The sequence below is a fragment of the Lynx canadensis genome, chromosome E1, assembly GCF_007474595.2.
Source record: "Lynx canadensis isolate LIC74 chromosome E1, mLynCan4.pri.v2, whole genome shotgun sequence".
Lineage (NCBI taxonomy): Eukaryota > Metazoa > Chordata > Mammalia > Carnivora > Felidae > Lynx > Lynx canadensis.
The window spans coordinates 37,853,874-37,870,131 of NC_044316.2; the positions used below are offsets into that span (position 1 = coordinate 37,853,874).

At 37.0% G+C, this 16,258-nt stretch overlaps 1 protein-coding gene across 5 annotated transcripts in view; it reads right to left on the reverse strand.

Moving 5' to 3' along the window:
• FBXL20 (F-box and leucine rich repeat protein 20) overlaps positions 1–16,258 on the reverse strand; it is a 99,013-nt gene that overhangs the window by 17,884 nt on the left and 64,871 nt on the right. For all 5 annotated transcript variants that reach the window (XM_030294729.1, XM_030294725.1, XM_030294726.1 and 2 more), the window contains 4 exons: positions 12,237–12,291; positions 9,845–9,919; positions 7,988–8,082; positions 6,552–6,620 (listed from right to left, as the gene is read on the reverse strand). In XM_030294729.1, coding sequence (XP_030150589.1) covers positions 6,552–6,620; positions 7,988–8,082; positions 9,845–9,919; positions 12,237–12,291 — 294 coding nt within the window. The remainder of the gene's footprint in view (positions 1–6,551; positions 6,621–7,987; positions 8,083–9,844; positions 9,920–12,236; positions 12,292–16,258) is intronic.

Below are 16,258 nucleotides of genomic sequence, written 5' to 3' on the forward strand. Positions count from 1 at the left end.
TTAAGTTCCTTGCTACATGGACCTCTCCACAGAGCTACTCACAACAGGGCAGGCTGCTTCCTCCAGAGCCACAGCCCTGAGAGAAAGCAGAGCAAGACAGAATCACAGTCTTTGGTACTTAACCTCCAAAGTGACATCCAATCTCTTTTGCAGTATTCTATTGTTAGAAATGAGTCACTAGGTCCAGTCCACGTTCATGGGGAAAGATTACATAAGGGTGTGAGTACTAGGAGTCAGGGGTTATTTGGGGGCCATTTTAGAGGCCACCACACACTGAGATGATCATGTAGTTCCTGTCCTTTATTCCAAGGGGCAGTAAATCTCACCAGCTGCCTGTTTTTATATGGCTCACAAGTCAAGAATGGTTTTGATGTTTTCAAAGGGTTGAAAAAAATTTTTTAAAGCTCTTGTGACATGTGAAACTTACATGAAATTCAAATCTCATTGTACAGAAATAAAGCTTTATTGGAGCACACTTATGCTTAATTGTTTATGTATACTCTATGGCTGCCTTTGTAAAACATATTGGCAGGGTTGGGTGCTGTGACAGAGACTGTATGGCCAATGAAGCTCTAAAAGTATTTCCTTATCTGGCCCTGTTCAGAAAGTCTACTGACCTCTACTTTATTCTACTATTATGAGATATTATATTTAATTGATTTTCAGATATTAAGCCACACTTGTATTTCTGGGGTAAATCCCGCTTGGTTATGATTCCAAATCCTTTCTTATGTTGCTGGATTTAGTTTGCTAAAATTCTGTCAAGTATTTTTGTGGCTCTGTTTCTGAGAAAGAACAATTAGTAGATTTCCTTTTATTGTGATGTCTTTGGTATCAGAAAAATACTGGCCTCATAAAATGAGTTATGAAATACTTCTTATTTCATTTTATGAATCAGTTTGAAAACTGCTATTATTTCTTCTGTAAATATTTTTTAATGTTTATTTTTTTATTTATTTTGGGGGGTGGAGGAAGGAGAAGGAGAGAAGGAGAGAGGGAGAGAGAATCCCAAGCAGTCTCCACGATCAGCATGGAACCCAACGTGGGGCTAGATCTCACCACTGTGAGACCATGACCTAAGCCGAAATCAAGAATCAGATGCTTAACCAAATGAGCCATCCAGGTGCCCCTCTTCTTTAAATATTTGATAAAATTCACCAGTGAAGACATCTGGGCCTGGGCTTTTCTTTATGGGATTCTTTTTTTTTTTTTTTAATGTTTATTTATTTTTGAGACAGAGACAGACAGAGCATGAACAGGGGAGGGTCAGAGAGAGAAGGAGGCACAGAATCTGAAACAGGCTCCAGGCTCTGAGCTGTTAGCACAGAGCCCGACGCGGGGCTCGAACTCACGGAGTGTGAGATCGTGACCTGAGCCGAAGTTGGCCGCTTAACCGACTGAGCCACCCAGGCGCCCCTATGGGATTCTTTTCAATTATTCACTGAACTTACTTGTTACTGATCTATTCAGATTGTCTTAATCTGTCTTTTGGGTAAAATATTTAGTGCTCTCCTTGATAATCTAGGTCTTCTCTTTTATTTTCTTCGTCTGAGTCTGTCAATTTGGGTTTTTTTTCCCCCCAAGAAACCAGCTTTTGGTTTCAGTACTGTTTTTGTTTCCTATTTTGTTGATATCTAATTTTTTAAAAAGTAATCTCTGTACTCAACGTGGGGCTTGAACTCACCACCCCGAGGTCGAGTCACATGCTCTATCAACTGAGCCAGCGATGAACCCCTAGTTCCTCTATTTTAAACCTTTCTTTTCTAACATAAGCATTTGAAACTACATTTTTCTCTAAAGTATTGACTTTGGAATAGCCCACAAGTTTCAAATATTATGTTTTCATTATCACACAGAAAAACATATTTTCTAGTTTTCTTTGTAATCTATTCTTGGACCCATGTTCTTTTTTTTTTTTTCCAATATATGAAATTTATTGTCAAATTGGTTTCCATACAACACCCAGTGCTCATCCCAAAAGGTGCCCTCCTCAATACCCATCACCCACCCTTCCCTCCCTCCCACCCCCCATCAACCCTCAGTTTGTTCTCAGTTTTTAAGAGTCTCTTATGCTTTGGCTCTCTCCCACTCTAATCTCTTTTTTTTTTTTTTCCTTCCCCTCCCCCATGGACTTCTGTTAAGTTTCTCAGGATCCACATAAGAGTGAAAACACATGGTATCTGTCTTTCTCTGTATGACTTATTTCACTTAGCGTAACACTCTCCAGTTCCATCCACGTTGCTACAAAGGGCCATATTTCATTCTTTCTCATTGCCACGTAGTACTCCATTGTGTATATAAACCTAAATGTCCATCAACTGATGAATGGATAAAGAAATTGTGGACCCATGTTATTCTGAAGGATAATATTTAACTTTCAAAATTTCAAGAAATGTTACTCATTTCTACTTTAATTCTGTTGAGGACATGGCACTACACTCACTATGATTTCAATCCTAAATTCACTGAAAAATTTTTTATGGTCCATTATTTGGTGTGTCTCACTAAATATTCTAAGTGCACTTGAAAAGAACACTTACTCTGATGCTTTCTGGTATAGCATTCTGTTTAAGTGTCAATTAGGACAAGTTCATTGACAGTGTTGCTCAAGTCTTCTAGAGCTTTACTGTTTTTTGGTCTACTTGATTTGTCATTTACTTTCTAGTATCTTTTCCATCTACACTTTTCCTGAAGTTTACATCATCTCATGTTACTAACCATTCCAAGTTTCCTGTGATTAGTGATTGTAATGGTATATCCTCTCTCATCCTTTTACTTCAATCTCCATATTATCTTTAAGTTTTTGCACAAATTCTTGAGCATGTTTGTACTTGCTATTTTTAAACCCTTTTTATTGGTCAATTTTATAACCTCTGTCATTTCTGGACCTGTTACTATTGACTGGTTTTTCTTCTGGTATCATTTCATGCTTTTTTGCATGTCTTGTAATTTTCATCGAATGCTGGAAATTCTGTATGCTGAGTGTCTAGGCTTTGTTGTCTTTATTTTTAAAGTTTATTTATTTTGAGAGAGACAGAGGGAGAGAGGGAGAGAGCATTCCAATGCAGGGCTTGATCTCACAACCATGAGATCATGACCTGAGCCAAAATCAAGGGCTGGACACTTAACCACTGAGCTACCCAGGCACCCCATGCTTTGTTGTCTTCTTTAAAAGAATGTCAACTTGGCAGGCAGCTAAATTAGGTATGGATCAATTTGACCCTGAATTTTTTCTTTTAACCTTTACTGGGACAGGTCCAGTCTAGCTTTACTACAAAGGCATGACCTTTCTGAAGTCTCTATTAAATACCCCAAGGTATTCAATGAACATTCTTCATTTTGAACTTCTCTCAGCCTTACCTAAGCTCTGGCAATTTCTCAGTTTACAGTTTCCTGGTAATTGTTCCTTCCTTTTAGATGTTTTCTACCCAGCTTTGTGGGGTCTCAATATGTCCATTTATAGCTTACTATTCAGCCATATCAATGTAGATTTCTGTAGCCTTTTTGAGTAGTTCTCCCATCTTAAGATAAAAATTCCAGCCACTTTTGTCTTCCTGAACTCTGATCTCTTATTCTTCAAATCAGCCAGAACCTTGTTCTCTGTTTGGGTTCTTTCTCCTTATACCATCATCTGGAAAACACTACCAGGCAGAAAGCCAGGGTGGTCAGAGGGCTCACCTAATTGCTCAGTTCTGTGCTGCATATTGTCCAACATCCGAAACTGGTTCTTTGATATGTTTTGTACAGTTTTACAGTTGTTTATGGCAGGAGGGCATTTATTGTCATGGCAGAAGCAGAAGTCTCCATTTTTGCTTTTTAAAGTTTGTGTCTTTTTTCTTATATATGATGCTTAAAATACTGTGTTTCTGAAGTCACTAGAAGCAGCAAAAATCTGAACTGGCCAGTGGTTATTTGATGATTTTAAGATATTAAGTTTTTTTATAGGAGTGATAAAATTAACATGCTTATGTTAAAAGCTTTTATCTTTTAGAAATATATGCTTACAGATTAAAATAATATGACGTCGGGGCGCCTGGGTGGCGCAGTCGGTTAAGCGTCCGACTTCAGCCAGGTCACGATCTCGCGGTCCGTGAGTTCAAGCCCCGCGTCAGGCTCTGGGCTGATGGCTCAGAGCCTGGAGCCTGTTTCCGATTCTGTGTCTCCCTCTCTCTCTGCCCCTCCCCCGTTCACGCTCTGTCTCTCTCTGTCCCAAAAATAAATAAACGTTGAAAAAAAAATTAAAAAAAAAAATAATATGACGTCTAGGACTTTTTTCAAAGTAAGAAAAATTTGGGGATATAGACGAAACAAGACTGACCATCAAGTGGTAATTTCTCAATTATCAATTTGAAGGTGTGTGATGTGTTCAGTACACTGTTTTGTCTACTTTGGTATATATTTAAAACTTTTCATAAGAAATAAAAGGGCGCTGGAGTGGCTCAATCGGGTTAAGCATTTATCTGACTCTTGATTTTGGCTCAGGTCATGATTATACAGTTCACTTTGTGGGTTTGAGCCCCGCATTGGGCTCTGCATGGAGTGTAGAGCCTGCTTGGGATTCTCTCTCTGTCTGCCCCTCTCCACTGTGCTCTTTTTGTCTCTCTCTCAAAATAAATAAATAAAACTTAAAAAAAAAAAAAAAGAGGGGCGCCTGGGTGGCTCAATCAGTTAAGCATCCAACTTCAGCTCAGGTCATCTCACGGTTTGTGAGTTCAAGTGCCACTGTGAACACACAGACCATATGTCTCCCTCTTTCTCTGCCCCTCCCAGCTTGTGCACTCTCTCAAAAATAAATAAACATTAAAAAAAAAACACCCAAAAAACTTACTGCTTCTTGGCCTTTAGGCTAAAATCAAGTGTAAAAAAAAAAAAAAACCTTAAAAAAAAGAAATCAAAAGTCAGTAGAAGTAATTTCTCTCTGTGGTTATAGCTCCAACTTGATATGATTGGGTTCATGCGTTTTATTTTGTTTTCAATTTTTAGGGACTGCTTTGATTTCTTTTTGACTTAATTCATATTTTAATTATGTATGTAAAACATTTACATAGCTATTAAAGGAAAACTACAAAACCTGATACTTCAGAGTCTTCCTTTCATCCCTGTCTCTGTGTTTATTCTCTTACTCACAGGTCACCATTTTTACTCATTTTTATAATCTTTAAATTGTTTCTTTTTGAAAATATAAGTAAACATGGGTATTTACTGGCTCTGCAAAAAGTATCTTATACAAACTCCTCTGCAGTTTGCTTCCTTAATTTAAACAGTATGTCCTAGAGATCATTCCAGAATACTATATACTCTCCTCATTCCTTTAACAGTCCTCTACTGATTGATATTTGGGTTCTTTCCCATATTTTGCTATTGAAAATAATGTAGTATTTGTTATTACAAACAGTAAAAATGAATAGCTTTGCGCATAAATTGTACTACATTTTTGTCAGTTTATCTTTGGTATATAGAATAGATTCTTAGAAAATTATTCTTAGTGTAAATTATATGTCACTTTTATTTTTACCAAAGTAGCCAAAATTTTAATCTCTGTAATATTAAGTATTCAAAAGAAAAAAATAAACAGGTAATTTATCTAAAGTAAATGGAGGGCTACTGGTATAAAGTCATGGTTGGGGGAGGAGTTAGATATGTTACTCATGTTAAAGGTCAAATCAATCCACAGAAATAATACTTGTTAGAATAACCACAGTAGAATAACCATAGTTTTTGTCTTTCAGACATTTTTTTTTTAGTAAAAGTTAATAATGTTGTGACCTCAAAGTACTGAAATAAACAATCTGTACCCTCTGTTTCAATTCTAAAGATCCCATCTCTTTCATGAGGCCTTTCCGAATAGGAACATTCACTAAATAATCCTGGCCCCCCTCCCTGTATAAACATGTTTCCTCAATGGCTTCACTTCATCTCATAACAGGCAACAATTTCCCTATATAATATTTAAATGTTATTTGATACATATCATCACCAATAGATAACCTGGGACTGAATTGGGCAGGGCAGGGCAGGGGCTGAATGTTTTTTATGTCTGCCTTCCACATCTATTACGTCTGTGACAGTAAGCTCTCAAGGATGAACAACTGTTTTATTCCATTTATACTGTACCTGACACAGACATAGCACATTTAAAGGGTCATTTAACAAATGCTCTCAGTATCGATGATCACAAGTTGTTTCATATGTATTTAAGATTTTCTATCTTTTTACAGAATTATTGGTTTACTCTGCCTTTTGAATGAAAGCTACTAGTATCTTCTTGAAACATAAGTAGTCCTAGTAATTTCTAGTATTAGTATCCCTACTGCATACACACGGACTCCAATTTTTAAGTTTCACTTTAAATATCAAGATAGGATTTGGGTCAGATTCCAAAACTAGTTTCTTATGCCATTTCTATTTTAATGTTTTCTCCTTTCAAAATATCTTTCCTCTGTAAGGTGAAAATGAAATTTGCTAAATATATTTAATAGCCCACATTTAAAGCTAGCATAGGCAGGAAACAAGGGGCTATGATTCACCCCTCTAAAACATAAAATACTTACGCATCTGTAGTCTTCGTACACCCATTTAGATTCAGTACTTCAATGTTCCTACAATTTTGTGCAAAGGTCCTTTACAGGGAAGAAAGTTAAAGGTTTGAAACAAAATAGCCACAATTTTAAGCATTACAAAAAACAATAAAAGATATTATTGGTAATATTGGATGTTGATACAAAAGTAACTCACAATTATGAAAATAAATTCATTTTCAACCACAAACTTTTACTTTTATTTTTTTAATATGAAATTTATTGTCAAATTGGTTTCCATACAACACCTAGTGCTCATCCCAAAAGATGCCCTCCTCAATACCCATCACCCACCCTCCCCTCCCTCTCACCCCCCATCTACCCTCAGTTTGTTCTCAGTTTTTAAGAGTCTCTTATGCTTTGGCTCTCTCCCTCTCTAACCTCTTTTTTTTTTTTTCTTCCCCTCCCCCATGGACTTCTGTTAAGTTTCTCAGGCTCCACATAAGAGTGAAAACACATGGTATCTGTCTTTCTCTGTATGACTTATTTCACTTAGCGTAACACTCTCCAGTTCCATCCATGTTGCTACAAAAGGCCATATTTCATTCTTTCTCATTGCCACGTAGTATTCCATTGTGTATATAAACCACAAATTCTTTATCCATTCATCAGTTGATGGACATTTAGGCTCTTTCCACAATTTGGCTATTGTTGAGAGTGCTGCTATAAACACTGGGGTACAAGTGCCCCTATGCATCAGCACTCCTGTATCCCTTGGGTAAATTCCTAGCAGTGCTATTGCTGGGTCATAGGGTAGCTCTATTTTTAATTTTTTGAGAAACCTCCACACTGTTTTCCAGAGTGGCTGCACCAGTTTGCATTCCCACCAACAGTGCAGGAGGCTTCCCATTTCTCCACATCCTCTCCAGCATCTATAGTCTCCTGATTTGTTCATTTTAGCCACTCTGACTGGCGTGAGGTGATATCTGAGTGTGGTTTTGATTTGTATTTCCCTGATGAGGAGCGACGCTGAGCATCTTTTCATGTGCCTGTTGGCCATCTGGATGTCTTCTTTAGAGAAGTGTCTATTCATGTTTTCTGCTCATTTCTTCACTGGATTATTTGTTTTTTGGGTAACCACAAACTTTTAAACATTGATCTTTTTGTTGACCAAGGTTACAATTACCCTACCTTTGAGTTAACAAATTAAGAACAATTTTTACTCAAGACTCCAAAAGAACCATTTATGATATGAGGAATCTGGCTTTTGGCAGGAGGTATTTGTTCTTGTTTTATTCTCAAAACCATACATCCCAGTACTGGATATTTTTTGTGCTATAAATAATATGTGTATGTTTGGCTTCAGAATAGCTTAAGAATACACAAAATTATTTTAGCTTTTTCTGGGTGAGATGGTGCTGTTCTTTACTTATTCAAGAAGATCAGTTAATCAATAATCATGTTCTTACCTTAATGCATTGTCTCCTACTCCAAGACACCCACGAAGACTTAACTTTCGTAAAAAGCCCCCACATCGTTTTGAAATATTCTCCACTACCCGGCCCTGTAAAGAAAAAAACAGGTAAACAAAAATAAGCCACCACATTGTTTTTGAAGAGAACACATCATTTTTAATAATCTATAAACAAAGGCTTCTACTTGATTTAAAAACTTAATTAATTCAATAAAGAAATGTCAACTTATTTGAGAAAGCTTTCCTGATTAACTTATCTACCCCAAACAGGCTCAAACCCTATTTGTTTATTTTGTTCAATTTGTAAGGCACTCTCTAGTTGAGGGAATGGTTCTCTGTAGTTCTGTAGTTTTATGCCACTATGTTAATGTAGGCTGCTCTACTGGTCAAACTGCAGCTACTGAAGGACATTAGCTTCCTTGATTATTTCTGAATCCTCTCCAAAGTGTTACTAGAGTACTCTGAATACAGCAGAGACTCAATGGACACTTATCAAAAGCTTGCTGAATGATTCTCTGGGCCATGTTGCTTTAAACATTTATACCCATGAAGATTAGACAACTGTGAAAAATATAAGAATCCTGCATAATGTCAGTGGCTATTATTTTAAAAGCACTTTCTGTAGAAATGGAACGTTCTGTGTATAACGGTAAATTCATGTGAGGCTTTTTAAAAACTTTTTTTTCTATTTTTTTTTTTTTTTAAATGTTTGTTTTTGAGAGACAGAGTGGGCAGGGCAGAGGGAGAGGGGAAGACACAGAATCCAAAGCAGGCTCCAGGCTCTGAGTTGTCAACACAGAGCCCGAAGCAGGGCTTGAACTCATAAACCTTGATATCATGACCCGAGCTGAAGTCAGATGCTTAACCGACTAAGCCACCCAGGCACCCCTTTTTTCTATTTTTTTAAGTGCTTGCTTGCTTGCTTATTTATTTATTGATTGATTGATTGAGAGAGAGAGAGAGAGAGAGAGAGAGAGAGAGAGAAAGCTTGAATGGCAGAGGAAGAGGGAGAGAAAAGTACAGAGCCTGCTGTGGGACTCGATCATACAAACTGTGAGATCATGACCTGAGCTGAAAGCAAGAGTCGGACACTTAACTGACTGAGTCATTCAGGTGCCCCTAAAAACTTCTTATATGGATCCACAAGTTTCACTGCAACTTATAAAAAAAATTTTTTTTTAATCTAAATCTAAATCTTATTTTATTCTTATAACAAATGAGGAAGCTATTATTTCTCTTGACAAGAAAACCAAGGACCACAGAGCTCAGGTTCATGTTAAGATAATTTTAAGCTTAAGCCATTATCCTTCTCCAGTTTAGAGATAATAGGCTATACTATGATGAAATACAGGGGAAAAGTGAGAAGGGGAAAAGAAAAATCTCTTCCTAGCAAAAATAATTCATTAAATGATTTGGCTTTATTCTTTTTTTGTTCTCCACAAAAACTGTCTGTAGGCTCCCAAAAAACCAAAATGCTCATCTCAAGAAGAATTTATGCAAATATCATCCCCCAACAAACTGTTAAGTCTACTCATTCTTCAATAAGAAAATATAAAAAGACTTCCTTACAATGAGCAAATGTGTTCACATTTCCACCACAAAAATAAAAGCAAAAAATTGTAGTCCTATTAATACTAAATAACTTAGTATTCTATAAGTAAAACAGTTCTGCTTATTCTCAAAAACTGAGCAAGCTGTTGGGAACATTGCAAGTTCCCATGAAGTTCAGATGCACTGAAATTAATAGTTTCTCTCTCCAGGGAAAGGAGATTTATATGGTTGGGGCTAATCTGTTCCATGCTGTAATTACATTCTAACATGAGAAATGGGGCCACACACCACATAATTATACCTCAATATCCCTCTGGAAATCAAACAGGTCAATTCGCTGCCAGTTACTGCCATCCAGAGCCAGAACATTCCAGGCCTGTTTTGAAGAAAAAGAGACAAAATGAGCAGAAGCTCAAGGGGGGAAATCAATAATATGCAAGTTCACAATTCAAACTAATGATTGAAATTGACCAAAAAATTTCTCAGCACCCCCCATCCCACGCCCACCACCATCAACTCCCAAAAGGTCTGTCTTATTTCTGATTCATAGTTTACCCAATTAGATTATCTCAAAAATGAGTGGGTATAGAAACTAGCAGCTGGGGTGGGGTGGGAGGTGGGGGGGAGCTGGGAAAGGACAGGTTGTGATAAGTATCCTAATCAGAAAGTCTTTTTCTAACTGGAAGATTTAGTTTCTAATTTGTGTGGATCATTCCGTATTTTAATGAGAAAGCCTTTAAAAGTTTTCCCTATTAAAGTATAAACAAAAGTCTTAGTATTGTTGAGTTATAAACTTAGCATATCACCTCTTACTGGAACACACTGAAACAGAGTCAATACTGAGATACAAGAAAGGAAACTGTGCATGACAGGTTCCTTTCTAGAGTCCCCCCCTTTTTTTTAAGTTTATTTATTTATTTTGACAAAGCAAGTGAGCAGGGGAGGGGCAGAGGGAGGGAGAGAGAGAATCCTAAGCAGGCCTAAACAGGGCTAGATTCCATGATGGGGGGGCGGGGGGCAGGGGAGGGAGAGGGCGACAGAGGATCCAAAGCAGCTTCTGCACTGACAGCAGAGAGCCTGCGGGGCTTGAACTCACGAACCATGAGATCATGACCTAAGCCAAAGTTGGAAGCTTAACTGACTGTGCCACTCAGGCACCCCTAGAATCTTTTTTTAAAAGAACAAATTTATTAACTACTTAAAGTACAGAGAACAACAGGATAACTACTGATGTGCCAAGTCTCCATTTAATGAAAATTGGTGTTGTGCTTTCCTTTAAGTTAAAACATAATAGGGAAGAGAAACCTACAAATGAAAACAATTAAAATTCACTCAAATCAACATTTGTGACATGAGACCCTGCAACTAAACATGTTTAGACACTGGCCTGGGTATTTTGTTTCTCAATGATGACCTCAGCTTCATACAGAGATATTAAGGAAACCCTATTCATTTGTACCAGCCATGTCTAAAGCAACCACTCAAGTACAGGGGACAAAAAAGTCATGAAGAGAAAACATCAGAACACTGCTGATGGTTTCCAAAGTAGCTGATACACAGATTTAGTAGGTTTTTATGATGCAGAATTACATTAAAGTTAGCAAGACACCGTGAATTTTTGATGGTAAGTTTTATGGGTTATTTTGAGGGAAGCAGCGTTGGTTACTTGAAAACCTGCACACACCTACAAAGATAAAAACCATACTTTATAATAGAACCGTGTTATATATCCAGCACCTAGGACTGTATCTGATACACAGTAGTTTCTCAGTGTTTATTAACTGAAAAAGCAAAAAGCCATTTCCAGCTTATAAAAAAAAAGATGACTGCAGGTGTTCATTCATTTTAAGTTATTCATTATATATCTGTATCACAAAAGAGAGTTGAATGGTTCATAAAACAAATTTCCCATAACACAACACAGAATCCACTCTATATTAGTAGCAGCCAGTAAAATTATGACGTTTCAGTTTTGTCAAACAATGTCAATTAACAAAAATAGATAATTAAGTGAAATAAAAAACTTAGAGAATGCCCTATAGTTTTTTAATAAATTAATTTCTAGCTATTATCTTTTGATAATATGAGAAACTGAAAACAATTGATAATTGAAAGTAATATGGGGAAAAAAATGAGAATTAGATTCTCAAGAGCCTCTGTGTGTGGGATGTGTGTGTGTGTGTATATAAAATGAATTAGGAAAACTTAATGAAACACTATTTTGTTATAATTCAGAAGAGAGCCTAACCTTTTGATTTGCACGTATAATACTTTTTCCTTGAAAATGTTTCCTGTTTACATTACACAAATAGTCAAGAGTTCCAAAAAACTGGGGAGCTTGGGTGGCTCACTTGGTTAAGTGTCTGACTCTTGATTTCAGCTCAGGTCACGATGTCAGAGTTGAGTTCAAGCCCCACACTGAGCTCTATGTTAGCAGAAGGGAGCCTGAGATTTTCTCTCTCTCTCCTTCTCTCTCTGCCCTCCCTCCCGTCTCTCTCAGAAAAAAACAAAAAACAAAAAACAAAAAACCAAAACCCAAAAAATTGATAGAGACATATAGTAGAATCTTACTATAGAATTACATGGGTTTGGGAATGCCATGGATGAAATAACATTCTCTGAAACATACAACATCTGAAGTAAATGATCTGCCTACTACAGATCTCCCCCATAATCACATCAGTCATTCTTACCCTGGAGACCTGAGCACAGCGACACAAGGTAACAACATCCAGAAAAGAAAATATCCTAAAAAGAGAGGGAGACAAGCTTTATTACATGATAAATCAGTTTCTCTTGATTTTTACCTATAAATAACTTGGCTATGTTAATACATGCACGAAAAGAGAGAAGTTCTTTTGAACAAACACAAAAGCTGGAGCAACTTACAACTTAATACTGCCCATATAAAACATTGGGCAATCTTTTACTTGAGAATGTACGTACAAGTACCATACAAATTCAATTACTTACATCAAGGGATGATAAAATATTTCTAACTGATATAATTTGTTAAAAGCAAAAAAATAATTTCCACACTTCTGGCTATCCAAAAGAGGGCTAGGGGAGGGATAACTTTATAAAGAATTTTATGGTTATGAGGGAAAAAAGATTAAATAATAGAGTAACTCTTAAAAATTAGTGACTATAAAATGTTAAATCTCTAATTCTAATTTAGGAAATTATAAATCTCATTTACCACATTAATGTCAAGAAACACTGCCTAGAATTTTACTCAGTCTTACAGAGGTTAAATATTTATTTTGAAGCATTGTTATTGGAAATAATTGATTTGCTTAAAGTGTTGTGACTCCCTACACTACACTACACTAGAAGCCACCTGTAAAAACAGGTCAGAGCACCCTGGCAATAAATGCAAGGGTCGTGTCTTTTTAAAGCCCTCCTTATTCATGAGCACCTGTAAAGGTCATTTTAATCTGAATAATAAGCTAAACTCTTTTGCAAGTGGCAACAAGTGTAAAATAGTATATGCTTTAAAGGTTTAAGTAAATTAAAGTCAATTTTGCTTTAAGAATTTTATAAATTCTCTGGGCACCTGGGGGGGCTCTGTCGGCAATATTTCATGCATATCGCAATCTTATATGTAAATCAGTATGTCAGCTATAACGCTGGAATCCATTTTATTTTTATTTATTAAACTTGTCTCCAGAGTACTTGAGATGGCTTGGATCAGGAGCAAATAATAATAAATACAAATAAACTATGAGGACCATGAAAAATATTTTTTAAAGTAGAAAACCAAAGCCAGAAAGGAAACAGATGTACCCTTGGAAGAGTTTACATAGTTGCTATAGAGGAGTCTCACATTTAGTTTTAAATTTCTTGGTAGCATAAACAAAATAATATTCTTAACAGGAAAGAAGAAACATATACATTATACCATAAAATCAGAGCTCTTTCTAGCACTACTTTTTTTTTTTTAAGAATTTTTTAAATGTTTGTTTAATTTTGTAAGAGACACAAAATGTGAGTGGGGGAGGGGCAGAGAGCGAGGGAGACACAGAATCCGAAGCAGGCTCCAGGCTCTGAGCTGTCAGCACAGAGCCTGATGTGGGGCTCTAACTCACCAACTGTGAATCATGACCTGAGCAAAATTCGGACACTTAACCAACTGAGTCTCCAGGCGCCTCTCTAGCACTACTTTCTAAGAGAAATTTCTCAAAGGAGTCTACTTAGATTTGGTGGATAAAGTCCCAAAGCAAATTCAGTCACAGATTTCATATGGTCACATCTTGTAGCACCTTTATAATAGTTGAAAACAAAATAATAGTATATAAAAATGCATGCTTCTGACAGTCCAGTTGATCCAAGGTTGCTTTTGGCCACAAGTAATAGAAACCCTAACAGAGATGGGCTTAAACCGTAAGGGAGGTTATTTCATACAAAAGGAAATACAAAGAACAGGCTGCCTGCATCTCAAGGTTAATTGATTTAGGGGATCCACAATGTCATCAGCAATTTTCTGTTTATTCTGCTGCAACAGCATCAGCTTGGTCCTAAAAGCTCTTTTCTTTATAGGCACAGGATGGATGCCAGCAAATACTGGATCAACATGTGTCTTTGTTCACTCTGAGGGGAGAGATAGGCAGGCATTTATACTGCAATAAAGCCTCTTCTCAGGTCTCATTAGCCTAAATTGGCATAGGCCTTAACCAATCACTGTGACAGGTTTAGACTAATTAACTGGGCTGAAGTGGATGCTAGAAAGTCAATTACAGTGTCCACCACAGACAGAATATAGCATACTTAAAGGAATCATGAATGTCCTACAGACAATCTTCTTTCTATAAATATCACTTCTCTTAAGTTTTCGTAAGATTAGCACAAGGATTGTATTTCTTATAAGGTCCTACAACTGAAATATCCTTAGTTGTGGATTGATGATTGATCCCTGTACTTCAAATCAGTGAACAAGTATATCTGTCATCCTTTGATGGAAAATAAAAGGCCTAACCATGACTTCATCCCAATAAAGCACCACCCTAACTTTTGCACTGAGTTTTATTTCCTCAAGACAAAATTATAAGTTATTTCCAGCATGTCAACAAATGGTTAATGAATTGCTCAAAATTCTATACCACAGAGCATAGCTAAGATGACTTTTGTTTGGAAAATGTTCATAGAAGGTGATATGGCCAGTTGCTCAACATAGTAAAAAAAAAAAAAAAAAAAAAAAAAAAAAATCAGTCTCATTAACATTCCTATAGAGCTTTTCATTTAGAGAGACAGAACTTCCCTGGTCAACTTAGTCTAGCTAATAATTAAGCAGCTGATTACTTGTACACCTGAGGAACTCAATGGTTTAGTGTGCTACATGGGATTTCCAGATATGAATAGATTAGGTTTGCATAATTTCTAATCAGTATAATCTTGGTTAGGTAACTGTAAGTAGTTGGATAAAAGACCAGTTGTCTGATGTGTCCTCTCCAGATCTGTAACAATAAAATCATTTCAAAAACACATGAGATACTTGTTTTTCTATTCTTTACGGCCAGGGGTATGCATCTGGCTTATTTAAGAGCAGTTTTGCATTGAGATTCAAGTTAAAAAGGAGACAAAAAGCACAGCCCTAATTTCAGACGCTGAAGATGATCTGATCTTGTGGAGGTTGTATCTGCCAACTCTGACCCACTTATTAATGTGGAATGTATGGTCTTTACGTTCACATTAATAACCAAATATGTATAGAGAGCTCTTATAGTTTAATCCGTAACAGAATCTAAACCAAAGAGTTAAAGCTCTTGTCCATGATAGCTACAGGTAACATACATTGCTTTTAGCAGAATTCTTCACAAGATCATGAATAACCAAAATGTCCTAATTATACCTAAAGTCCTCTCACTTACAACAGGGGTAAAACCTGTATCTAGTAAACCTACATCTGTAGTCTGACAATAAAAGACACTAGCATACAGCTTTAATGAACCGTTCCTGCAAACTGATGGTCTCTCGTGAGGAATAAGAAGGTTGCAATTTTGAAAATGTGGTGTAGTTTCCACCTGACAGTAGACAAGTATCAGAACTTTAAATTCGGAGCAGGCCTTAACACATCATGTAGCCAAAGATCTTCATCTTTGATGAAGAAAAAAAAACTTTTTTCTGAAGTTTTTTCCTTCAAAAACTTTTTTTTGAAGAAAAACACTTTTTTTAAAATTTATTTATTTTGAGACAGGGGGAGAGAAAGAGAGAGAGAGAGAGCCAGGGAGGGGGGGAGACAGAGGATGTGAAGCGGGCTCTGCATGGACAGCAGAGAGCCCGGTTGTGGGGCTCGAACTCATGAACCGTGAGATCATGACCTGAGCCAAAGGCAGACACTTAACCCACTGAGCCACCCAGGTGCCCCTAAAATTTTTTTATTTTTTTAAAGGTTTTATTTATTTTTGACAGGGAGAGAGACAGAGCACAAGTTGGGGAGGGTCAGAGAGAGAGGGAGACACAGAATTGGAAACAGGCTCCAGGCTCTGAACTGTCAGAACAGAGCCCAACGCGGGGCTCAAACTCACGAACTGTGTGATCATGACCTGAGCCGAAGTCAGATGCTTTACCAACTGAGCCATCCAGGTGCCCCCAAAACCTTTTGGAACAAGGGGAGCCTGGGTGGCTCAGATGATTGACTGAGCGACTCTTGATATCATCTCAGGTCATGATCTCACAGTCCAGGACTATAGAGTCCTGTGTCGGGCTCTGAGCTGAC